At 41.8% G+C, this 26,951-nt stretch overlaps 1 protein-coding gene across 1 annotated transcript; it reads right to left on the reverse strand.

Moving 5' to 3' along the window:
* Positions 1 to 302: 302 nt before the first annotated feature.
* Positions 303 to 2,312, reverse strand: LOC119275835 (BSD domain-containing protein 1-like). Its single transcript, XM_037556759.1, has one exon. It carries the CDS (start codon positions 2,167 to 2,169, stop codon positions 571 to 573), a length of 1,599 nt encoding a protein of 532 aa, XP_037412656.1. The 5' UTR covers positions 2,170 to 2,312; the 3' UTR covers positions 303 to 570.
* Between the last annotated feature and the right edge of the window lie 24,639 nt (positions 2,313 to 26,951).

Consider the following 26,951-nt stretch of genomic DNA (forward strand, 5'->3'; position numbering starts at 1 on the left):
ATTGAAGAGATGGAAACAAACATAATGACCTACAGATATGACGACGTCAGTGAAAATGTAGTCTTTATGAAACCAAATTTTCTAATAGCCTTCAAGCACTGCAAATGTAAGACAGGAGTGCAGAACAACCTATGAACTCCAGTCAAGTTACCTTCCAGTAAGCAACAGATGAATATATAGCAACCACCTATATCAAAAGCATGCTTGGTAAACCGGTCACAATGAGTGCATAATGCAAATGATCTAATGTATCACATTCAAACAGAAAGCTGGTAATGATTTAACTAGAAATAAGTGGACACTAACCGCAAATAAGTTATTAACCATAACAGAAGAACACTACCATTCTGTTAAGTTCTTACAGTGGGGGTAATCAAAATACAGCCCCACTGAATTTGAATTGCCAGTGTACCATCACAATATTCACATGGTAAGACAGAACTCCAAGAGAATTTTTATGAACACCACCAGGATCCCATTTGAGAAAAAACAGGTTAAAACTATGGAAACATCTTTAACTTGAGGCTTTTTAGAGCACTCAGTTTAGGAGTGCGCTATTTTTTCTTTCTCTTACTCATCAACATCCCAACTTAGGTCTTCATCGTCTTCCACAGAGTTCAACCGTTTTCGGATATCCTCCACTTTGCTACTAGGGCTTGACCGTGGACTCCCCGCTTTCTTCTCATCTTGATCACCAACATCCTCAATCTCCTCCCAGCTAAGATCTTCCTCCTGCAGTGACGGTCGAGACACCAGTGATAAATCACTCTCCTTACATGAGTCGCCAGCTTCAGTCTTCTCTTCCTGCCCAGTGCCATTGCTTGACTTTGGTGTCGATGCCTCACCGCTGGATTCACCATTATTGTCCTTTGGTGCTACCAAAATCATCTCCTTATCTTCCGCTGCGTTTTTTTCATTAGCTTCTACTTCTTGTTTTCCCTCAACCTGTGCTTCATGGCTAACAGACTCACCGATTTGCTCCTCTTTCTTATCTGGTATTGTGACAGTGCCTTGTTTGTAATCACCTTGATTATCATCATCGTCATCATCGACCTCCCAGCTGAGTTCTTCCTCGTCTTCCTTCAACATGGCCCTGCTTACGAGTTTGGTGCGGACATCCTCTGCTTGCCTGAGCTTGTCCACCGCAAAGAAATACCTGCACCAGAACATGTCATAGGCTACCACCGAAGGCACAAGCCTCTCCACGAAGCTCTCCAACCCAGGACTCTCCCTGAGCACGCCTTCAATCTCATCTTTTCTCTCTTCAACGCTGAATGCCTCCTGCCACCTGCTGAACCCCTCGGCGTCCTCAGGCTCCTCGGTGAACGTGGTAGGATCGGCACGCAGCGCCAGAACCTGTGCCTCGAAACGGGTGTACTTCTTGGACGGAAGGGACGAACGCCAGGAGGCTCCGGAGGCGGACTCAGAGAGTTGGGATGAGCCGTCGCCGGTAGCATCTTCGCCATCAGCGCCGACAGATCGGAGCGCCTCGTTGGCATGGGAAAGAAGTCCTGCAGCGGCGGCCCCAAGGTCATCGACAGCCTGTCCGACGGACTCGAGCCTGTCGGAAGCGACGGACGCACCGGCCTCGAGCGCGCCAGGGAGCGCCGCCGCAGCCCGCGCAGCGGCTGCGCGAAGGGCCGTGGTCTCGACGCGGAGGCCAGACCCGAGGTCCTGGAGGTCGCGGCGGTAGCCCTCGAGCACCGACTCCGACCGCGACGAGAACGTCTTCATCAATCCTCCGAAGCTCCACCCGCCGCCGGAAACACCCTCCTCCCCCGCCTCCTCCTCCGGAGCCTCGGCTTCTAGCTCGTCGTCCTCATCCTCCGCGGCTTCCTGCTCGTCCCGCGGAGGCAAGTCCTCCGCGAGCGTCTTGATCAGCCCAGCGAAACTCCATCCGCCGCCGGAGCCACCCCCTTCCTCCCCCTGCACCTCATCCGCTGCCGCCATGCCGCCTTGCCCGCCCTCATCCTGCTCTTCCCGCTGCCCCTCAATCTCCTCGGCCAGTGTCTTCATCAGCCCACCGAAGCTCCACCCGCCACCAGAATCGCCTCCCCCGTCCCTCTCCGCTGCTTGCTCGACCTCCCGCTCCTCCTCCTCCTCGCCCTCCTCTTCCTCGTGCTCGCCGGCGGCGGCGGCGGAGAACACGGAGTTGAAGAAATTATCCATGAGAGCGCGTGGGGACTAGGGTTCGGATTTGGATCTGGACTCTCGAGGCTGAAGGTGGTGGCGTCAGGAGATAGATCGCCTTGCCGTCGGCGAGCGTTCGTTTTTTCCCCTCTTTTCTTTTCTCGCTGCCATGTGATATGATCATAGCGTTTGGCTCTTACTATGACCTGTAGGCCCTGGTGTGATGGGGCCCTTACATCAGTGAGGGTGTGAGAGTTCCGTAAGCGATCACTAGTACTAGTAGGACACACTTCGGTTCGGTGCGATTAGGGCCAGGTGGACTCGTGGAGCTCTGCCTACCTAACGGGTCTGGATCCACGGAAGTTTGGGAAGGGCGCGCAGGATCTACTCCATCCGTCGCATAATATAAGGGCGTTTTTGACACTGTAGTCGGTAAATGATTCAATACAATCAATCAGCCGAGCATTGCATCGGTCGCTTGTACATTCGTCGCGCGCTGCAGAACCCATCAACTTCAAGGTACCACGCGTTTTTGTAGACCCATGCATAGCCCTCTTCCCCTCAATCACTATCTTCTTGCTTTCGCCCTCGTCTTTTCTTCTTTCCACCCCGCTTGCGCGCTCGTCGCCATGGCCTTCTCCTCCTCCTCCCCCACCGCACAGACATGCCGCAGAGCTCTAGGCCGTACACGGATGCTGCGACTAGCGTGCATCGTCGCTAGGAACCGCATGTCTGCGTGTTGTGTTTCTGCGGCCATGGCTTGCAAGCTCTTGGTCACGCGCGGAGACCACAAGGTTCGCGAGCTGCAACCACTGCGATGCATGTTGCCACCGACGAGTTTTTTTTTGCTGGAACCAGTGACGCCAATAGCTGGAACCGGCTATGCAATTTGTCGGAACACGAAGTCGACGGTCCTGGCCGCAATGTTGTTTTGCTACAACAAGCGATGCAATTCGCTTGAAGCGGCAGTTGCCGCTGCTAAGATTGGCGACGACCACGACGGTGACAGAGATGATGCAGCCAACAGCAGAAATGCTAGACACATGGTGTCATTTTGCTAGAACCGGTGAGGTCATTTACTACAACCGGCGACGCAAATGTTGCGACCTGCATGGTGAGCTATAATTAGCGGCGACGACGTTTTCTGCTGTAACCATGCATCTTCATTTGCTACAACCAACAATGAAAATCTCTACCACGATGGCGCCCATGTTTTTTTGCGACTAACAAAGGTGTGTTCCTAAGTGGCGACGGGAGAAGACGAATGCGGGCGGCTGAGGACGAGCACGGGTGGCATGGGGTGCCCAACAAGCACGGGGCAGCCAAGGGTGAGCGTGAGGTGGCTGGCAAGCGCGGAGATCCTCCTTTTTTTCGTGCACATGTGCGGGAAGAGGGAAGATGGCAGCGACGACCTAGTATGTGTGTATCTGTGTCGTTGACGCGCTCGCAATTTGGTGCTCGGCAGGAGACCGGACGAAAGTTGGGCCGGCTGACCGACGCCTAGCATCGTCCATTGTTTTGTGTCTCCTTACATATGTGACTGAATTGGACCTGGCTGAGTGAATACAGGATAAAAAACCATTTGTGCACATAGTTTGTTTGCCTACATCCTCCCCAGCCTAGCTAAGAAGAAACATACGCATGGTATTTGGTTGTAGGCATGTTCTAGGGATGCGGAGTGCATGGTATTTTGCAAGGCATGTGATTTGGTAACCTCTTGTTGAAGTGGTGGGTTACTAGCACACTTACAGGTTGAACATAGATAAACAAGCATAGCAAAAACCCATATACCAGAGTCTTACGCACACTCAAAGGCAGTTAAACAACAAGCAATGGCGGAAAAATCTAAAACATCCTACGCAAAAGTCTTAACGGTGTAGAGATAACTTCATAGACATCCATGGCAAAGGCCCCATCTTGCCTCTTGCACTTGGCCACCACCTCGACGCCGTCGACATTGAAGACGATCACCTTCAGGGTGTTGGGAGTCATCGGCTTGAAGGTGACGAGGTACCTGATCCTGATTTGGTGAACAACGGCAAAGGAGGCCCAACCCTTATCAAGGGCGAGCTTGTCGTTGATCGTCCGGACCATCACCCTCTAGGCGCAGCCGGTGTTCGTCCTCAACATGAATTCCTCTGGGACGATGGTCAAGTGCTTGGTGAACTCAAGGGGCATCGGCAGTGAAAGTACATCTAATGCCGTGGGTGGTTTGGTAATTTATGTCAACATACATATCATTGAACTAATACCTATTCAAAGAATATTTGAGGAAAGTTCATTTTAGATACAACTTGGGAGGTGAAATTGGACCCCTCAAAATGTTATGGACAAGTGTTGGTTCATGCCTCAGGACTCTCCATTTCATATTTAAGTGATCGAAGATCACATCGAGACTATAGGTATGCCGATACTATTAAAAGGGGATGAGGTTGAGAAGACGAGTTCACTGCTCAAGTGCTTAGAGATCAAGCTCCAATAACCTTAGACACACTCATAATTTCCCACTATATCAAATCCAAAGTGTTACTCGGACTCAGTGAACCATTCCTATCAGAGTCACCAAGCCAAACAGATATAGTCATTGTCCTAAACCCTAGCTGTATTGGTCCCAACGAGATGCCCATTTGGACTCATTGAAGAAAATATGCCAACCTTCTATAAGACCTTCAGAATTTCTGATCAGCTTCAGTTGGTGACAACCACTGAAGCGTGCAAAAGTGCTTAGGTCATCACATCTCGGAGCCACAGATCAGTTTCACCTGGTGTGACTGAACAATCTAAAGTTGTTTCCTTTTGTACATACCAATCTGACTGAATAAACTAGTTGGTCTCACAGGTGTGTTCGAAAGTGTGTCTAATGATCTAATTTTTTGTGTTGCGTATATATACCCCCCACACCAACTCCAGCATTGTCTAGCGAAGCAAAACCACCCATAAGCATATTTTTGAGAGAGAGCTCCACTTTCTTGTGCCGATTTCGAAGAGGATTCAACTCCAACCATTTATCTTTGATTTATAGTCACCTCATTGCTTTACACCCAAATTCTCTCCTACCAAAGCCAAAAATGTGTGAGAGGGTTCGAAGCACAAGAGCAAGGTGTTCATCATCAACAACACCATCTATTAACTCTTGTAGGGAGATGCCTACTAGATCGGCTAGGTGATGCGTCCATTTTGCATCATGCTTTTATATCAATATTTATTGCATTATGGACTGTTACTACACATTATGTCACAATACTTATGCCTTTTCTGGAATGTCGGCAGCTGGAATTTCAATATTTATTGCATTATGGACTGTTACTACACATTATGCCCCAATACTTATGCCTTTTCTGGAAGGTTTACATGAAGAGGGACAATGTCGGCAGCTGGAATTCTGGGCTGGAAAAGGAGCAAATATTAGAGACCTATTCTACACAACTCCAAAAGTCCTGAAACTCCACGAAAGTCGGTTTTGGAATATATTAAAAATATTGGGCGAAGAAAGCACCAGAGGGGGGCTACCCAGCGGCCACGAGGGTGGAGAGCGCGCCCCCTGCCTCGTGGGCCACCAGGCAGGCCCCCGATGCCCATCTTCTGCTATATGGTGTCTTTTGCCCTGGAAAAAATTAGAAGGAAGCTTTCGGGATGAAGCGCCGCCGTCTTGAGGTGGAACCTGGGCAGGACCAATCTAGGGCTCCGGTGGAGTTGTTCTGCCGGGGAAACATCCCTCCGGAAGGGGGAAATCATCGCCATCGTCATCACCATCGATCCTCTCATCAAGAGGGTGTCAATCTCCATCAACATCTTCACCAGCACCATCTCCTATCAAACCCTAGTTCATCTCTTGTATCCGATCTTTGTCTCAAAACCTTAGATTGGTACTTGCGGGTTACTAGTAGTGTTGATTACTCCTTGTAGTTGATGCTAGTTGGTTTATTCGGTGGAAGATCATATGTTCAGATCCTTAATGCTATTCAATACCCCTATGATTATGAACATGAATATGATTTGTGAGTAGTTATGTTTGTTCCTGAGGACATGGGAGAAGTCTTGTTATATGTAATCATGTGAATTTGGTATTCATTCGATATTTTGATGAGATGTATGTTGTCTCTCCTCTAGTGGTGTTATGTGAATGTCGACTACATGACACTTCACCATTGTTTAGGCCTAGGGGAAGGAATTGGGAAGTAATAAGTAGATGATGGGTTGCTAGAGTGACAGAAGCTTAAACCCTAGTTTATGCATTGCTTCGTAAGGGGCTGATTTGGATCATATGTTTCATGCTATGGTTAGGTTTACCTTAATTCTTCTTTTGTAGTTGTAGATGCTTGCGAGAGGGGTTAATCATAAGTGGGATGCTTGTCCAAGGAAGGGCAGTACCCAAGCACCGGTCCACCCACATATTAAATTATCAAAGTAACGAACGTGAATCATATGAGCATGATGAAAACTAGCTTGACAGTAATTCCCATCTGTCCTCGGGAGCACTTTGCTTTATATAAGAGTTTGTCCAGGCCTGTCCTTTACTACAGAAAGGATTGGGCCACCTTGCTTCACCTTGTTTACTTTTGTTACTTGTTACCTGTTATGAATTACCTTATCAAAAAACTATCTATTACCGATAATTTCAATGCTTGCAGAGAAACCTTACTGAAAACCGCTTGTCATTTCCTTCTGCTCCTCGTTGGGTTCGACACTCTTACTTATCAAAAGGACTACGATAGATCCACTATACTTGTGGGTCATCAAGACTCTTTTCTGGCACCGTTGCCGGGGAGTGAAGCGCCTTTGGTAGGTGGAATTTGGTAAGGAAACATTTATATAGTGTGCTAAAATTTACTATCACTTGTTACTATGGAAAATAATCCTTTGAGGGGCTTGTTTGGGGTATCTTCACCCCGACCAGAAGAGCAAAGAGTTGCTCCTCAACCTACTGAACCTACTGAAAATATTTATTTTGAAATTCCTTCGAGTATGATAGAGAAACTGCTAGCTAATCCCTATACAAGAGATGGAACATTATATCCCGATATGCACCTAATCTATGTGGATGCAGTTTGTGGATTATTTAAGCTTGCAGGTATGTGATACGTCTCCAACGTATCTATAATTTTTGATTGTTCCATGCTATTATATTACCCCTTTTGGATGTTTATGGACTTTATTTTACACATTTATATCATTTTTGGGACTAACCTACTAACCAGAGGCCTAGCCCGTATTGCTGTTTTTTTTGCCTATTTCAGTATTTCGAAGAAAAGGAATATCAAACGGAGTCCAAACGGAATGAAACCTTCGGGAGCGTGATTTTTGGAACGAACGTGATCCGGAGGACTTGGAGTGCAAGTCAAGAAGCAGCCGAGGCTACCACGAGATAGGAGGGCGTGCCCCCCGCGCCCCCTGTCTCGTGGGCCCCTCGGGCGGCCACCGACGTAATTCTTCCTCCTATATATACCTACGTACCCCGAAAACATTCGGGGAGCTGACGAAACACAATTTCCACCATCGTAACCTTCTGTATCCGCGAGATCCCATCTTGGAGCCTTCGCCAGCGTTCTGCCGGAGGGGGAATCGACCATGGAGGGCCTCTACATCAACATCCTTGCCCCTCCGATGAGTTGTGAGTAGTTTACCACAGACCTACGGGTCCATAGTTATTAGCTAGATGGCTTCTTCTCTCTTTTTGGATCTCAATACAATGTTCTCCCCCTCTCTTGTGGAGATCTATTCGATGTAAACTCTTTTTGCGGTGTGTTTGTCGAGATCCGATGAATTGTGGGTTTATGATCAAGTTTATCTATGAATAATATTTGAATCTTCTCTGAATTCTTTTATGTATGATTGAGTTATCTTTGCAAGTCTCTTCGAATTATCATTTTGGTTTGGCCTACTAGATTGATCTTTCTTGCCATGGGAGAAGTGATTCGCTTTGGGTTCAATCTTGCGGTGTCCTTACCCAGTGACAGAAAGGGTTGCAAGGCATGTATTGTATTGTTGCCATCGAGGATAACAAGATGGGGTTTATATCATATTGCTTGAGTTTATCCCTCTACATCATGTCATCTTGCTTAATGCGTTACTCTGTTCTTATGTACTTAATACTCTAGATGCAGGCAGGAGTCGGTTGATGTGTGGAGTAATAGTAGTAGATGCAGGCAGGAGTCGGTCTACTTGTTATGGACATGATGCCTATATACATGATCATGCCTAGATAATCTCATAACTATTCGCTTTTCTATCAATTGCTCGATAGTAATTTGTTCACCCACCGTAATACTTATGCTATCTTGAGAGAAGCCACTAGTGAAACCTATGGCCCCCGGGTCTATCTCTTATCATATTTGCTTCCAATCTACTTTTATTTGCATCTTTACTTTTTGCATCTATATTATAAAATACCAAAAATATATTTATCTTATCTTACTATCTTTATTAGATCTCACTTTCGCAAGTGGCCGTGAAGGGATTGACAACCCCTTTATCGCGTTGGTTGCGAGTACTCACTTTGTTTGTGTAGATGTGTGGGACTTTTGAGGAGCCTTCTACTGGATTGATACCTTGGTTCTCAAAAACTGAGGGAAATACTTATGCTACTATTGCTGCATCACCCTCTCCTCTTCGAGGAAAACCAACGCAAGCTCAAGACGTAGCAGTATGCCCGAGGATGTTATCAAGAAGAAAGTCTTCCCTTTATCTTCGAAGGGAAAGGCTATGTGATGATATTGGATCATGGAACTACAACCGACTGAAATTGGAATTTCATCAAAACTTTTATCCTATGCATCTGGTTCATCGTGGTCGTAATTATATATATAATTTTTGGCCTCGTGAAGGAGAAAGTATCGCTCAAGCTTGGGGGAGGCTTAAGTCAATGTTATATTCAATGCCCCAATCATGAGCTCTCGTGAGAAATTATTATTCAAATTTTTTGTGCTCAACTTTCTCTCAACAATCGCTCCATGCTCGATACTTCTTGTAATGGTTCTTTTATGATGAAGACTATTTAATTCAGATGGGATTTATTGGAAAGAATTAAACACAACTCTGAAGATTGGGAACTCGATGGAGGTAAGGAGTCAGGTATAACACCGAAGTTTGATTGTGTTAAATCTTTTATGGATACCGATGCTTTTTGTGAATTTAGCACTAAATATGGACTTTACCCTAAGATAGTAGCTTCTTTCTGAGAATCATTTGCTACTCATGTTGATCTCCCTAAGGAGAAGTGGTTTAAATATCATCCTCCCATTAAAGTGAAAGTAGTAGGACCTATTAAAGTTGAAGAAAAGACTGTTACTTATAATGTTGATCATATTGTTCCTACTGCTTATATTGAAAAATCACCTTTGCCTCTTAGAATAAAGGATCACGCTAAAGCTTCAACTGTGGTTCATAAGAGTAATACTAGAACACCTACACCCCCTGAGCAAATTAAAGTTGAACCTAGTACTTCTATGGTTAAAGATCTCTTGGTCGATAATATTGATGGGCATGTTATTTACTTCTATTATGAAGCCGCTAGAATTGCTAGACCGGATACTAAAAATAAACATAGACCTGTTGTTGGCATGCCTGTTGTTTCTGTTAAAATAGGAGATCATTGTTATCATGGCTTATGTGATATGGGTGCGAGTGTGAGTGCAATACCTTATACTTTATATAAAGAAATTATGCACAATATTGCACCTGCTGATATAGAAGATATTGGTGCTACTATTAAGCTTGCCAATAGAGATACTATTTCACCAATTGGGATTGTTAGAGATGTTGAAGTCTTGTGTGGGAAAATTAAATATCCTACCGATTTTCTTGTTCTTGCTTCCCCACAAGATTACTTTTGTCCCATTATATTTGGTAGACCCTTCTTGAATACTGTTAATGCTAGGATAGACTGCGAAAAAGATATTGTCATTGTTGGTTTAGGGGATATGTCTCATGATTTTAATTTTGCTAAATTTCGTAGACAACCCCATGATAAAGAATTGCCTAGTAAAGATGAAATTATTGGTCTTGCTTCTATTGCCGTGCCTCCTAATGATCCTTTAGAACAATATTTGCTAGACCATGAAAATGATATGTTTATGAATGAAAGGAGGGAAATAGATGAAGTATTCTTTAATTAGGGACCTATTTTGAAACACAACTTGCCCATTGAAATCCTAGGGGATCCTCCTCCACCCAAGGGTGATCCCGTGTTTGAGCTTAAACAGTTACCTGATATGTGTTTTGCTTGGAGCGTCGTGTATTATATTATTCTTTGCTTTTTAGTTTACCACAATCATCCTTGCTGTACACACCTTTTGGGAGAAGCCTATTTGATTAGAATTTTCTAGAATACTCTATGTGCTTCACTTATATCTTTTGAGCTTGATAGTTTTTGCTCTAGTGCTTCACTTATATCTTTTAGAGCACGGTGGTGCCTTAATATTGAAGAAATTTCTAGTCTCTCATGCTTCACTTATATCTTTTTGAGAGTCTTTTAGAACAGCATGGTATTTGCTATGGTTACAAAGTTGGTCTTAGAATGATGAGCATCCAAGTTGGGTATAATAAAAACTATCATAGAAAAAGAATTGGATGCTATGATCAACTTGATGCTTGATAATTGTTTTGAGATATAAAGGTAGTAATGTTAGGGTCATGCTAGTGGGTAATTATTTAATTGAGAAATACTTTTGTTGAAGTTGGCAAGTCCCGTAGCATGCACGTATGGTAAAAGTTGTGTGAAAAATTTGTTGCATGAGGTGCTCTTTTGATTGTCTTCCTTATGAGTGGCAGTCGGGGACGAGCGATGGTCTTTTCCTACCCTCTTGGGGCATGCGTAGTAGTACTTTGCTTCGAGGGCTAAGTAGACTTTTGCAATAAGTATATGAGTTCTTTTTGAATAATGTGAGTCCATGGATATATGCACACTCATCCTTTCACTTTGCTAGCCTTTATTATTACCGCGCAACTTTCGCCGGTATCATAAACCCTTTATTTACCTTCCTCAAAACAGCCACCATACCTACCTATTATGGCATTTCCATAGCCATTCCGAGATATATTACCATGCAACTTTCCACCGTTCCGTTTATTATGACACGTTCCATCATTGTCATATTGCTCTTTGCATGATCATGTAGTTGACATCATATTTGTGGCAAGGCCACCTTCATAATTTTCATACATGTCGCTCTTGATTCATTGCATATCCTGGTACACCGCCGGAGGCATTCATATAGAGTCATATCTTGTTCTAGCTTTGAGTTGTAATTCTTGAATTGTAAATCCATAAAAGTGTGATGATATTCATTATTAGAGCATTGTCCTAGTGAGGAAAGGATGATGAAGGCTATGATTCCCCCACAAGTCGGGATGAGACTTCGGACTTTACAAAAAGAAAAATATGAAAAAAGAAAAAAAATGAGAAAGGCCAAAAAAAAGGCCAAAGAAAAAAAGAAAAGGGAAAAAATAAAATGAGACAAAAAGAGAGAAGGGACAATGCTACTATCTCTTTTTCCACACTTGTGCTTCAAAGTAGCACCATGATCTTCATGATAGAGAGTCTCCTATGTTGCCACTTTCATATACTAAGTGGGAATTTTTCATTATAGAACTTGGCTTGTATATTCCAATGATGGGCTTCCTCAAAATGCCCTAGGTCTTCATGAGCAAGCAAGTTGGATGCACACCCACTTAGTTTCTTTTGTTGAGCTTCCATATATTTATAGCTCTAGTGCATCCGTTGCATGGCAATCCCTACTCACTCACATTGATATCTATTAATGGGCATCTCCATATAGCCCGTTAATACGCCTAGTTGATGTGAGACTATCTTCTCCCTTCTTTTTGTCCTCACCACCACCACCATATACCACCATAGTGCTATGTCCATGGCTTACGCTCATGTATTGCGTAAGAGTTGAAAAAGCTGAAGCACGTTAAAAAGTATGAAACAATTGCTCGGCTCGTCATCCGGGTTGTGCATGATGGGAGTATTTTGTGTAATGAAAATGAAGCATGGCCTAACTATATGATTTTGTAGGGATAAGCTTTCTTTGGCTATGCTATTTTGATAACATGATTATTTGTTAGTATGCTTTGAAGCATTATTATTTTTATGTTTTATAAGCTTTTATTTTGAATCATTTGGATCTGAACATTCATGCCACAATAAAGAAAATTACATTGAGAATTATGCTAGGTAGCATTCCACATCAAAAATTTCTTTTTTTATCATTTACCTACTCGAGGACGAGTAGGAATTAAGCTTGGCGATGCTTGATACGTCTCCAACGTATCTATAACTTTTGATTGTTCCATGCTAGTATATTACCCCTTTTGGAAGTTTATGGGCTTTATTTTACACATTTATATCATTTTTGGGACTAACCTATTAACCGGAGGCCCAACCCTTATTGCTGTTATTTTGCCTATTTCAGTATTTCGAAGAAAAGGAATATCAAATGGAGTCCAAACGAAATGAAACCTTCGGGAGCGTGATTTTTGGAATGAACGTGATCCGGAGGACTTGGAGTGCAAGTCAAGAAGCAGCCGAGGCTACCACGAGATAGGAGGGCGCGCCCCCCTGTAGGGCGCGCCCCCTATCTCGTGGGCCCCTCGGGCGGCCACCGACGTAATTCTTCCTCCTATATATACCTACGTACCCCGAAAACATCCGGGGAGCAGACGAAACACAATTTCCACCATCATAACCTTCTGTATCCGCGAGATCCCATCTTGGAGCCTTCGCCGGTGTTCTGCCGGAGGGGGAATCGACCATGGAGGGCCTCTACATCAACATCCTTGCCCCTCCGATGAGTTGTGAGTAGTTTACCACAGACCTACGAGTCCATAGTTATTAGCTAGATGGCTTCTTCTCTCTTTTTGGATCTCAATACAATGTTCTCCCCCTCTCTTGTGGAGATCTATTTGATGTAAACTCTTTTTGCGGTGTGTTTGTCGAGATCCGATGAATTGTGGGTTTATGATCAAGTTTATCTATGAATAATATTTGAATCTTCTCTGAATTCTTTTATGTATGATTGAGTTATCTTTGCAAGTCTCTTCGAATTATCAGTTTGGTTTGGCCTACTAGATTGATCTTTCTTGCCATGGGAGAAGTGATTCGCTTTGGGTTCAATCTTGCGGTGTCCTTACCCAGTGACAAAAAGGGTTGCAAGGCATGTATTGTATTGTTGCCATCGAGGATAACAAGATGGGGTTTATATCATATTGCTTGAGTTTATCCCTCTACATCATGTCATCTTGCTTAATGCGTTACTCTGTTCTTATGTACTTAATACTCTAGATGCAGGCAAGAGTCGGTTGATGTGTGGAGTAATAGTAGTAGATGCAGGAAGGAGTCGGTCTACTTGTTATGGACATGATGCCTATATACATGATCATGCCTAGATAATCTCATAACTATTCGCTTTTCTATCAATTGCTCGATAGTAATTTGTTCACCCACCGTAATACTTATGCTATCTTGAGAGAAGCCACTAGTGAAACCTATGGCCCCCGGGTCTATCTCTTATCATATTTGCTTCCAATCTACTTTTATTTGCATCTTTACTTTTTGCATCTATATTATAAAATACCAAAAATATATTTATCTTATCTTACTATCTTTATTAGATCTCACTTTCGCAAGTGGCCGTGAAGGGATTGACAACCCCTTTATCGCGTTGGTTGCGAGTACTCACTTTGTTTGTGTAGGTGCGTGGGACTTTTGAGGAGCCTTCTACTGGATTGATACCTTGGTTCTCAAAAACTGAGGGAAATACTTACGCTACTATTGCTGCATCACCCTCTCCTCTTCGAGGAAAACCAACGCAAGCTCAAGATGTAGCAGTATGCCCGAGGATGTTATCAAGAAGAAAGTCTTCCCTTTATCTTCGAAGGGAAAGGCTATGTGATGATATTGGATCATGGAACTACAACCGACTGAAATTGGAATTTCATCAAAACTTTTATCCTATGCATCTGGTTCATCGTGGTCGTAATTATATATATAATTTTTGGCCTCGTGAAGGAGAAAGTATCGCTCAAGCTTGGGGGAGGCTTAAGTCAATGTTATATTCAATGCCCCAATCATGAGCTCTCGTGAGAAATTATTATTAAAAAAATTTGTGCTCAACTTTCTCTCAACAATCGCTCCATGCTCGATACTTCTTGTAATGGTTCTTTTATGATGAAGACTATTTAATTCAGATGGGATTTATTGGAAAGAATTAAACACAACTCTGAAGACTGGGAACTCGATGAAGGTAAGGAGTCAGGTATAACACCAAAGTTTGATTGTGTTAAATCTTTTATGGATACCGATGCTTTTTCTGAATTTAGCACTAAATATGGACTTTACCCTAAGCTGGTAGCTTCTTTCTGTGAATCATTTGCTACTCATGTTGATCTCCCTAAGGAGAAGTGGTTTAAATATCATCCTCCCATTAAAGTGAAAGTAGTAGGACCTATTAAAGTTGAAGAAAAGACTATTACTTATAATGTTGATCATATTGTTCCTACTGCTTATATTGAAAAATCACCTTTTCCTCTTAGAATAAAGGATCACGCTAAAGCTTCAACTGTGGTTCATAAGAGTAATACTAGAACACCTACACCCCCTGAGCAAATTAAAGTTGAACCTAGTACTTCTATGGTTAAAGATCTCTTGGTCGATAATATTGATGGGCATGTTATTTACTTCTATTATGAAGCCGCTAGAATTGCTAGACCGGATACTAAAAATAAACATAGACCTGTTGTTGGCATGCCTGTTGTTTCTGTTAAAATAGGAGATCATTGTTATCATGGCTTATGTGATATGGGTGCGAGTGTGAGTGCAATACCTTATACTTTATATAAAGAAATTATGCACAATATTGCACCTGCTGATATAGAAGATATTGGTGCTACTATTAAGCTTGCCAATAGAGATACTATTTCACCAATTGGGATTGTTAGAGATGTTGAAGTCTTGTGTGGGAAAATTAAATATCCTACCGATTTTCTTGTTCTTGCTTCCCCACAAGATTACTTTTGTCCCATTATATTTGGTAGACCCTTCTTGAATACTGTTAATGCTAGGATAGACTGCGAAAAAGATACTGTCATTGTTGGTTTAGGGGATATGTCTCATGATTTTAATTTTGCTAAAATTCGTAGACAACCCCATGATAAAGAATTTCCTAGTAAAGATGAAATTATTGGTCTTGCTTCTATTGCCGTGCCTCCTAATGATCCTTTAGAACAATATTTGCTAGACCATGAAAATGATATGTTTATGAATGAAAGGAGGGAAATAGATGAAGTATTCTTTAATTAGGGACCTATTTTGAAACACAACTTGCCCATTGAAATCCTAGGGGATCCTCCTCCACCCAAGGGTGATCCCGTGTTTGAGCTTAAACAATTACCTGATATTCTTAAATATGCTTATCTTGATGAAAAGAAGATATATCCTGTTATTATTAGTGCTAACCTTTCAGAGCATGAAGAAGAGAAATTACTGAAAAATCTGAAGAAGCACCATGCTTCTATTGGATATACTCTTGATGATCTTAAGTGCATTAATCCCACTCTATGCCAGCACAAAATAAAATTGGAGAAAGATGCTAAACCGGTTGTTGATCACCAACGGCAGTTAAATCCTAAGATGAAAGAAGTGGTAAGAAAGGAAATACTAAAGCTTTTGGAGGCAGGTATAATTTATCATGTTGTTGATAGTTAGTGGGTAAGTCCTGTCCATTGTGTCCCTAAGAAGGGAGGTATTATTTATTGTTGTTCCTAATGATAAGGATGAACTGATCCCACAAAGAATTGTTACAGGTTATAGAATGGTAACTGATTTCCGCAAATTAAATAAAGCTACTAGAAAAGATCATTACCCTCTACCTTTTATTGATCAAATGCTAGAAAATTTATCCGAACATACACATTTTTGCTTTCTAGATGGTTACTCTGGTTTCTCTCAAATACATGTGTCAAAAGAGGATCAGGAAAAGACCACTTTTACTTGCCCTTTCGGTACCTTTGCTTATAGACGTATACCTTTTGGTTTATGCAATGCACCTGCTACCTTTCAAAGATGTATGACTTCTATATTCTCTGACTTCTGTGAAAAGATTATTGAGGTTTTCATGGATTATTTCTCCGTTTATGGAACTTCTTTTGATGATTGCTTAAGCAACCTTGATCGAGTTTTGCAGAGATGTGAAGAAACTAATCTCGTCTTGAATTGGGAGAAGTGCCACTTTATGGTTAATGAAGGTATTGTCTTGGAGCATAAAATTTCTGAAAGAGGTATTGAAGTTGATAAATCTAAAGTAGATGTTATTGAAAAGATGACGTGTCCTAAGGAAGTCAAAGGTATAAGAAATTTCTTGGTCATGCTGGTTTTTATAGGAGGTTTATTAAAGACTTCTCTAAAATTTCTAGGCCTCTGACTAATCTCTTAAAAAAGATGTTCCTTTTGTCTTTGATGATGATTGTGTAGAAGCATTTGAAATACTTAAGAAATCCTTGATTTCTGCACCTATTATTCAGCCACCTGATTGGAATTTACCCTTTGAAATTATGTGTGATGCTAGTGATTATGTTGTAGGTGTTGTTCTAGGACAAAGAGTTGATAAGAAATTAAATGTTATCCAATATGCTAGTAAAACTCTAGATAGTGCCCAAAGAAATTATGCTACCACAGAAAAAGAATTTTGAGCAGTCGTATTTGCTTTTGATAAGTTCAGACCTTATATTGTTGATTTCAAAGTAACTGTTCACACTGATCAAGCTGCTATTAAATACCTTATGGAAAAGAAAGATGCTAAACCTAGACTTACTAGATGGGTTCTCTTGCTACAAGAATTTGATTTGCATATTATTGATAGAAAGGGAGCTGAGAACCCCGTTGTAGACAACATGTCTAGGTCAGAAAATGTTCTTGATGGCCCACTACCTATTGGTGATAGCTTTCCTGATGAACAACTAGCTGTCATAAATGCTTCTCGTACTGCTCCATGGTATGCTGATTATGCTAATTACATTGTTGCTAAATTTGTACCACCTAGTTTCACATACCAGGAAAAGAAAAAGTTTTTCTATGATTTAAGACATTACTTTTGGGATGACCCACACCTTTATAAGAAAGGAGTAGATGGTGTTATTAGATGTTGTGTACCTGAGCATGAACAGGAACAGATCCTATGCAAGCGTCACTCCAAGGCTTATGGAGGACACCACGCTGGAGATAGAACTGCACATAAGGTATTGCAATCTGGTTTCTATTGGCCTACTCTTTTCAAAGATGTCCGTAAGTTTTTCTTGTCTTGTGATGAATGTCAAAGAATTGGTAATGTTAGCAGACATCAAGAAATGCCTATGAACTATTCACTTGTCATTGAACCATTTGATGTTTGGGGCTTTTATTATATGGGACCTTTTCCTTCCTCTAATGGGTATACACATATTTTAGTTGTTGTTGATTACGTTACTAAGTGGGTAGAAGCTATTCCAACTAGTGGTGCTGATCATAACACTTCTACTAAGATGCTTAAAGAAGTTATTTTTCCGAGGTTTGGAGTCCCTAGATATTTAATGACTGATGGTGGTTCGCATTTTATTCATGGTGCTTTCCGTAAAATGCTTACTAAGTATGATGTTAATCATAGAATTGCATCACCATACCATCCTCGGTCTAGTGGTCAAGTAGAATTGAGTAATAGAGAGATCAAATTGATTATCCAAAAGACTGTTAATAGATCTAGAAAGAATTGGTCCAAGAAACTTGATGATGCATTATGGGCCTATAGAACTGCATATAAAAATCCTATGGGCATGTCTCCGTATAAAATGGTTTATGGAAAGGCTTGTCACTTACCTCTCGAACTAGAACATAAGGCATATTGGGCCATTAAAGAGCTCAATTATGATTTCAAACTTGCCTGTGAGAAGAGGCTTTTTGACATTAGCTCACTTGATGAATGGAGAACCCAGGCCTATGAGAATGCCAAATTGTTTAAAGAAAAGGTTAAAAGATGGCATGACAAGAGGATACAAAAGCGTGAGTTTAATGTAGGAGACTATGTTTTGCTATACAACTCTCTTTTAAGATTTTTTGTAGGAAAACTTCTCTCTAAATGGGAAGGTCCTTACATTATCGAGGAGGTCTATCATTCCGGTGCCATCAAAATCAACAACGCTGAAGGCACAAATCCAAAGGTGGTGAACGGTCAAAGAATCAAACATTATATCTCAGGTAATCCCATAAATGTTGAAACCAATGTTATTGACACCGTAACCCCGGAGGAGTACATAAGGGACACTTTCCAGAACGTTTCAGACTCCAAAAAGGAATAGGTATGTGGTACGGTAAGTGAACCGACCCCAAAACCGCTCATATAGAAATTTTTCTCCATTTTGGAATATTTAAAAAATTAGGAAAATTAAAAGTAGTCTGAAAGAGACACGTGGCGTCCACGAGGGTGGAGGGCGTGCCCTACCCCCTGGGCGCGCCCCCTGCCTTGTGGTCACCTCGTGTGCCCACCGGACTCCGTTTTCTTGCACGATACTTCTTTTGGTCGGTAAAAATTCATTATATAATCTCCCTAAGATTTTGACCACCGTACCATAACGAAATCCTCTGTTTTTGTTTTGAGTTGTTTTTTGCCAGAGTTTCTCAAGGTCAGGCATTATGTCGTCCCCCTCGTCCAACAACGTGGGCGACGATGCTTGGCTAATGAAGATAGAGACGAAGCGAGAAGAAATTGGGGAAATCAAGGAAGGTGACAAGATCAAGGAATCCGCAGAAGAGCAAGTCCCGGCAGTAGAAGAAGAAGGCTTCCTTCAACCTTACTACAATCATCTCACCTCTACTGAAATTGAAGCTTTCAAGATTATTGAAATAGTTCGCATACAAAACAAGTATCTCACATGTGAAAATATTTTGTTGCAAGAGCATATCAACGCACTCAAGGGTATTATCTGCAAGTTGGCGCATCTCCTACGCAAGATGTGCGACACCCCGTCATCAACAACTCGATCATCACCACATCCGAATAAAGAGACATAAATACATGGGTATGGTCACTCCCCTTGGCAACCGCCAAGCTTGGGGGAGGTGCCCTGGTATCGTATCACAATCACACTTCTATCTTTACCATTTTTCTTAGTTCGATCCTTTTGGTTATATCTTAATCTAGTAGAATAAAGTTTAGTATGATCTAGCTTTGAGTTTTGTTTCGATCCCTATCTATGTAATCGAGTCCATGAGCTATATATAATAAAGATTAGTTTTGAGTTGAAGGCTTTTGCTATCTTTCTATGATCTTGAGGGAATAAAAGAAAGAATAAAAGGAAATAAAAGAGTAATGGCTTCACATATAAAGAGTATGATGAATAAAAGTTGTTGAGAGTTGACAAACATAGTCTTGGTCATCTTTGCAATCAAAAGGAAGTAATAAAGAAAGAGAGATTTTCACATATAAATATACTATCTTGGAAATCTTTTATGATTATGAGCACTCATTAAAATATGACATGCTAAAAGGTTGATATTGGACAAGGAAGACAACGTAATGGGTTATGGTTTATTACATCTGAATAAAGTATATTGTCATGGATCATCCAACATGTTGAGCTTGCCTTTCTCCCTCATGCTAGCCAAATTCTTTGCACCAAGTAGAGATACTACTTGTGCTTCCAAACATCCTTAAACCCAGTTTTTCCATGAGAGTCCGCCATATCTACCTATGGATTGAGTAAGATCCTTCAAGTAAGTTATCATCGGTGCAAGCAATAAAAATTGCTCTTTAAATATGTATGATCTATTAGTGTGGAGAAAATAAGCTTTATACGAGCTTGTGGTATGGAAGAAATAAAAGCGATGGACTGCATAATAAAGGTCCCTATCACAAGTGGCAATATAGAGTGATGTTCTTTTGCATTAAGATTTTGTGCATCCAACCATAAAAGTGCATGACAACCTCTGCTTCCCTCTGCGAAGGGCCTATCTTTTATTTTTAAAACTTCTACCTTCATACAAGAGTCATGGTGATCTTCACCTTTCCTTTTTACACTTTATCCTCTGGCAAGCACCATGTGTTGGAAAGATCCTGATATATATATCCACTTGGATGTAGGTTTTCATAAAGTATTATTGTTGACATTACCCTTGAGGTAAAAGGTTGGGAGGCAAAACTATAAGCCCCTATCTTTCTCTGTGTTCGATCGAACCCATAAGTATCGCGTGAGTGTTAGCAATTGTGAAAGACTAAATGATAGTTGAGTATGTGGACTTGCTGAAAAGCTCTTATATTGACTCTTTCCGATGTTATGATAAATTGCAATTGCTTCAATGACTGAGATTATAGTTTGCTAGTTTTCAATGAAGTTTCTGGTTCAAACTTTACATTGTGAATAGATTGTTACTTTAGCATAAGAAATCATATGACAATATATATGTTGTTGTTCTAAGGATGATCATGATGCCCTCATGTCCGTATTTTATTTTATCGACACCTCTATCTCTAAACATGTGGACATATTTTTCGATATCGGCTTTCGCTTGAGTACAAGCGAGGTCTAGGCTTGGGGGAGTTGATACGTCCATTTTGCATCATGCTTTTATATCAATATTTATTGCATTATGGGATGTTACTACACATTATGTCAAAATACTTATGCCTTTTCTCTCTTATTTTACAAGGTTTACATGAAGAGGGAGAATGCCGGTAGCTGGAATTCTAGGCTGGAAAAGGAGCAAATATTATAGATCTATTATGCACAACTCCAAAAGTCCTAAAACTCCACGAAAGTCAGTTTTGGAATATATTAAAAATATTGGGTGAAGAAAGCACCAGAGGGGGGCTACCCAGCAGCCACGAGGGTGGAGGGTGCCCCTACCCCTCCGGGCGCGCCCCCTGCCTCGTGGGCCACCAGGCGGGCCCCCAATGCCCATCTTCTACTATATGGTGTCTTTTGCCCTAGAAAAAATCAGAAGGAAGCTTTCGGGATGAAGCGCCGCCATCTTGAGGCGGAACCTAGGCAGGACCAATCTAGGGCTCCGGCAGAGCTGTTCTGCCGGGGAAACATCCCTCTGGGAGGGGGAAATCGTCACCATCGTCATCACCATCGATCCTCACATCAAGAGGGGATCAATCTCCATCAATATCTTCACCAGCACCATCTCCTCTCAAACCCTAGTTCATCTCTTGTATCCGATCTTTATCTCAAAACCTTAGATTGGTACCTGTGGGTTGCTAGTAGTGTTGATTACTCCTTGTAGTTGATGCTAGTTGGTTTATTCGGTGGAAGATCATATGTTTAGATCCTTAATGCTATTCAATACCCCTCTGATTATGAACATGAATATGATTTGTGAGTAGTTACGTTTGTTCCTGAGTACATGGGAGAAGTCTTGTTATAAGTAATCATGTGAATTTGGTATCCGTTCGATATTTTGGTGAGATGTATGTTGTCTCTCTCTAGTGGTGTTATGTGAATGTAGACTACATGACACTTCACCATTGTTTGGGCCTAGGGGGAGGCATTGGGAAGTAATAAGTAGATGATGGGTTGCTAGAGTGACAGAAGCTTAAACCCTAGTTTATGCGTTGCTTCGTAAGGGGCTGATTTGGATCCATATGTTTCATGCTATGGTTAGGTTTACCTTAATTCTTCTTTCATAGTTGCGGATGCTTGCGAGAGGGGTTAATCATAAGTGGAATGCTTGTCCAAGGAAGGGCAGTACCCAAGCACCGGTCCACCCACATATCAAATTATCAAAGTAACGAACGTGAATCATATGAGCATGATGAAAACTAGCTTGACAGTAATTTCCATGTGTCCTCGGGAGCGCTTTGCTTTATATGAGAGTTTATCCAGGCTTGTACTTTGCTACAAAAAGGATTGGGCCACCTTGCTGCACCTTGTTTACTTTTGTTACTTGTTACTCGTTACGAATTACCTTATCACAAAACTATCTGTTACCGATAATTTCAGTGCTTGCAGAGAATACCTTACTGAAAACCACTTGTCATTTCCTTCTGCTACTCGTTGGGTTCGACACTCTTACTTATCGAAAGGACTATGATAGATCCCCTATACTTGTGGGTCATAACTAGGTGTGCTTGTAAGTCTCCAACTGTCATGAAGAAGCCAAGAAGTTTGTGAGGGCTTGGAGATCGCCTACTTCGTGAAGATCTACCCAAGTGAGACTAGTCCTTCATGGGCGTAAGTCACGATGGGATAGGCAAGGTTGCTTCTTTGCAGACCCTTCATGGGTGCAAGCCCTTTGTGGACTTGTTTCCTTCGTGGAATATCGCAACCTAGATCTTCGTGATCTTAGCTCATCTATAGATTGAATCCTCCATCTATGTGGACGTGAGATATCACCACCTATTGGAACCACGGGTCAAAAATATTCATTGTCTCAACATTGTGTTTGCGTACCTCTAAACTCAACTTCCTACTTTACTAGTCATGACCCATAAGTGCAGAGGATCGCAACGGTCTTAGAGGGTAGTATTTCACCCAAATTTATTGAGTCAACACAAGGGGAGCCAAAGAATATTTATAAGTCTTAGCAGTTGAGTTGTCAATTCAACCACACTTGATAATCACTTCCTTACAACAATTTATTAGTAGCACAATAATATGATAATAGTGATAGTGATGGTAATAGAATAACATCAGTAGCAATAGTAATAATAGTTTTGTAGCAAAACAGAGCAGCAGCAGTAACTTGAGCAAAAACAATAGTATTAAAGTGCAGGCATGGAGTAGCGATGGATATTTGGATGACATTGAATATGTAACAGTCACAACCTAGAGCAACACACAATAACTCCAATTTATCAAGCATATGCAGACACGTATTCCGTATATAGTTATACTTGCTTGCGATGATAACTTGCATAACATCTTTTTTCCTAGCACCTCCCCCGGTGGCAGCGGGGTCCTAATGGAAACTAAGGCTAATTAAGGTGCTCATTTTAATAGAGAACAGGAATAAAGCATTAACACACAATGAACATAACTCCACAAGTTAAATTCATCCCCACTGATATCCCAATTTATGGTCACCTTGGGGGTCTAAAGTTCATAATGATAACAAGTGCATACAACTTGCATGTAAGGTCATCATCTCAAATATATTCATGAAAGCATAAGTGTTTTGATCTGAAATCATGGCATTCAGACTCTAGTAACAAGCATTAGCATAGCAAAGTCATAGCAACATCAATCTCAAAACATAGTGATGAGGACATGACTACCTTGGATACGACCAAAAATATAGCATATATGCATATTTGTGAGGTGATTTCTAATGCAAACTATGCAATAATTTATTCATGTTATTCATGACAAAAATACATCACAGACTTTTGTGCCAAGTCTAATTGGAGGTGTATGGGACATGTGTACAATCCACATATGAAGATAAGGGAAAGGAGATGTTTGGGTGCTATTCAAAAAGTCCTCACACATCACTTTTGAGCAAAGAGAAAACAGAGTTCAAGCCCCACACGTTCTAGACTGAGTTTCGGACTGCACAGACATACCTGACTCAAAACGTCAATACCTCTTTCATACGGACTCCGAATAGGGTGATTATTTTTTGTTGGAAAGTTTATTCCATGCACTTTCCAATCCAATTGGATTCACCTTAAAATACGTCCGGAGCGTTGAGATATTGATGAAACAATCTGAAGCTGCAGTAGAATTCCAGTCAAACTAGAAGTCCAAAGGTTTTCCATCACCTCTACTTGGGCCCATGAGCCTTGTACAACATAGGGTTAGTGATGTGAGCATAATTATAATAAAAACTTCTAAAAGTATTATACGACAAATAAATGACCAGGTACTTTTGTTCTGTAATGCATATGATTTGACTAAATAGAAATCAATAATGCATTCATGTTTTGATCTGTTTGTACTCAGGTATAAAGATGTTGGAGACATAACTGAAGAAGGATACATGGAGCTAGACGCATGCATAGAATCAACAAGCCATCCATTTTGCATGATACGTGCGCAAGTTTTCAAGTACAAAAGAAAATAAGGAACACCATGCAATATTCGGTCAACATGTGAACGTACAGGGTGCCATGCAATCAAAGAAACATTAGGAAATAGGTGGGCATAACGTGGGCCAGTGTTTGCTGCTGCACGCATGAGTTTCCCCTGCTGTTGGGCCAGACGAAGTGTCCCGAGACCATCCGCTGGATTCGGCCGCCGCCTCTGGATCGAACACGTTTGCTAGTTAATAAATAGCTAGTCTAGGTTAGGGTTTAGACTGGGGTTTTGTTTAGAGAAGTTTAGTTATTGCTACTTTTATTTGTCTTCGCTCGTAGCGGCTAGTGCGACCGTCAAGACATCCTATCGGAACCCCATCTCGTAGTGGCTTGTCGTAGCCAGTTTGCAATTCTTGATAATAATCCTCTATAGAGCTGCTACCTTGTTTTAAACATTGCAATTCATTTAGTTTATCACGAGCAAAATATGAAGGAACATAACGCTGTCGCATGGCTCATTTTAAAGCATCCCAAGTAGTAGGTATATTATTTTCATTAATATGATAATATTCACTCCACCACATGGAAGCAAAGTTTGTAAATTCACTAGTGGCTGCCCTAACTCTTTGGTTCTCAGGAATATCATGACATGCAAATTTTTGTTCAACAGAAAGTTCCCAGACAAGATAAACATCTGGATTATATTTACCATTGAAAGCAGGAATAGTAAACTTGATTTTGGCACTAGAGTGTTCATAATCTCTAACATCATACCTGGGTAGACCTCGTGCCATACCTTGACGGTTGAAATGTAGTTGTTGATGAGCACGATCATTGTGGCGGTCGTCCTCGGTGTCACCAGCATAATCCTCGTAATTGTCCCCATGTTCCTCAGCGACGTGGGGAGGAATGGTTGTAGCATCAGTGGCAGTAGTTGGGTGTTGTGGATGACCCATGGGCACACGTCAAGCTCGCGAACTAGCGGCAACACCCGTAGAATTGTGAGGAACGACGTTGTTGTTGACGGGGAGTGTAGTCCGCGGCTCGTCCAAACGTAATAAGATGTCTTGTAGTTGTGTGTTTGCAACACCATGTGCATCCTCAATGGCCTTGAGCCTCTCTTTGGCCACAATCTGAGCACTCTCAAGTTGGGCGAGACGCTCGCTGGTGTGACTTTCACATCTGCGGTAAGGCCCTCAAGTGTGGGTTGATCCTGTGCCATTGTTAGCGAAAGAGAAAAAAACACAATATATAATCCCTATCAACTAACAGGATGTGGTGGACAAAATTCGCTCACACTCAAACTTAGTATCAAATTCTTACTTGTTCTTACCAATGCAACATGTGGTGATCAGCGCGTTGGTGTTGGCTTCAAACTACCGATGAAGATTGGATGGAGCGATAACCAGGAATTAGTAGAGCCGGAACCTGTACTTATTGGTAGAAAAAGTGTAGCTTGGAAAAGGCTTCTCAACTCACAATATTGGTGGCACAATTTAGCAAAAAGCAATGCAAGTTGAATAATTGCTCAAACTCCTAACTAGTGAGTCCATGAGCCTTGTACGACATAGGGTTAGTTTTAGGCTGCCTTGGGACGTCCTCCCAGCTCCTTGGCCGCCACCCCTTGCTCGTATCTAAGTAGATCAATCTAGTAGCTTTTTGCTTGGGATTTGTTTAGTTAAAAGTTAGCCATTACAACTTCGTGTATTTCATTTGTGTCCAACAACCAGACCAAGACCACTTTTGGATCCCCACCTTTATTAATACTTCATCTATATTCACAATATTTAGATTGCTTTTATCATATTCTTGCTTGTTCTTCGATTGTGTGCAGGAATAGACCTTCGTGGTCCGGTTGATCGTGCTCCAATGTGGTCAATAACTTCTCAGAGTTAGTTTAACGATTGTTAAGACACAACGTCGTGCATGTTTGTAGTTGGATCTTCAAAGTCGACTCCACCAAATCTATAACTATCATCTCATCGAATGATCGGGACACCCTCGCCTCTATCACATAGTGAATACTAGGGATCAAGCCCTAACAAACTGACTCGATTACATAAGAAATCTAATCCATCTTCATCACCAGTATGCCTACGAAGAAATTACTCACTAATGATGGTGAGCGGTATTGCAAATTCATACCGTAAATCATCATTTTAGGCAAATATAACTCAAATAAAAAAGCAATAACTATAAAACTCAAAAGTTTTTAACATCATACAATACAATGATTATCTCAAATACAACAAATGTTTAAATCCGAATAACAAATGGTTCAGAATTATTACAATAACAAATCGTCCAGAATTAAAACAATTGTTAAAATCATACAAATAAATCATATTAATAAAATGGAAGTAGAAAATCGGAATGGAAGCATCTCTCCATCTATGAAAATAAAATCAGGGCTACATCAAAATTCGCCCGACGGCCGATTTGGAGCTCAAAACCGGAATCAAGACTGGCGCAAAGCAGCAAATCTTACCTTTCACCGAGTGGAAACACAGTCTTCGAAGCCTCCTTCTCCCCCACCGCCGGCAGAAAGCTTAGCCGTCGAAGCCTTTCCTTCTCCACCACAGCCGGCCGCCTCCTCTACTTCCCCCCGCCTTCCTACGACCCGCGCAGACGTCTGCTACTAAATCTTGCTTGGAGCAGCCGGATCCGCCTACAACGTGACACCAATAGAAGCTCCCGCCGGGATGCATGGTGGTGGCGGCCGCGGTCCACCCACCGCTGGAAATGGCGGCCCCCGAGATCGAATTTTAGTGGAGAAGATGTGGGCGAGGACGACCGAAGCTCTCCACGGCGCGGGGTGAACGGAGGTGGCCGGAGGAA

The sequence above is a fragment of the Triticum dicoccoides genome, chromosome 3B (genome assembly GCF_002162155.2).
Source record: "Triticum dicoccoides isolate Atlit2015 ecotype Zavitan chromosome 3B, WEW_v2.0, whole genome shotgun sequence".
Classification (NCBI taxonomy): Eukaryota; Viridiplantae; Streptophyta; class Magnoliopsida; order Poales; family Poaceae; genus Triticum; species Triticum dicoccoides.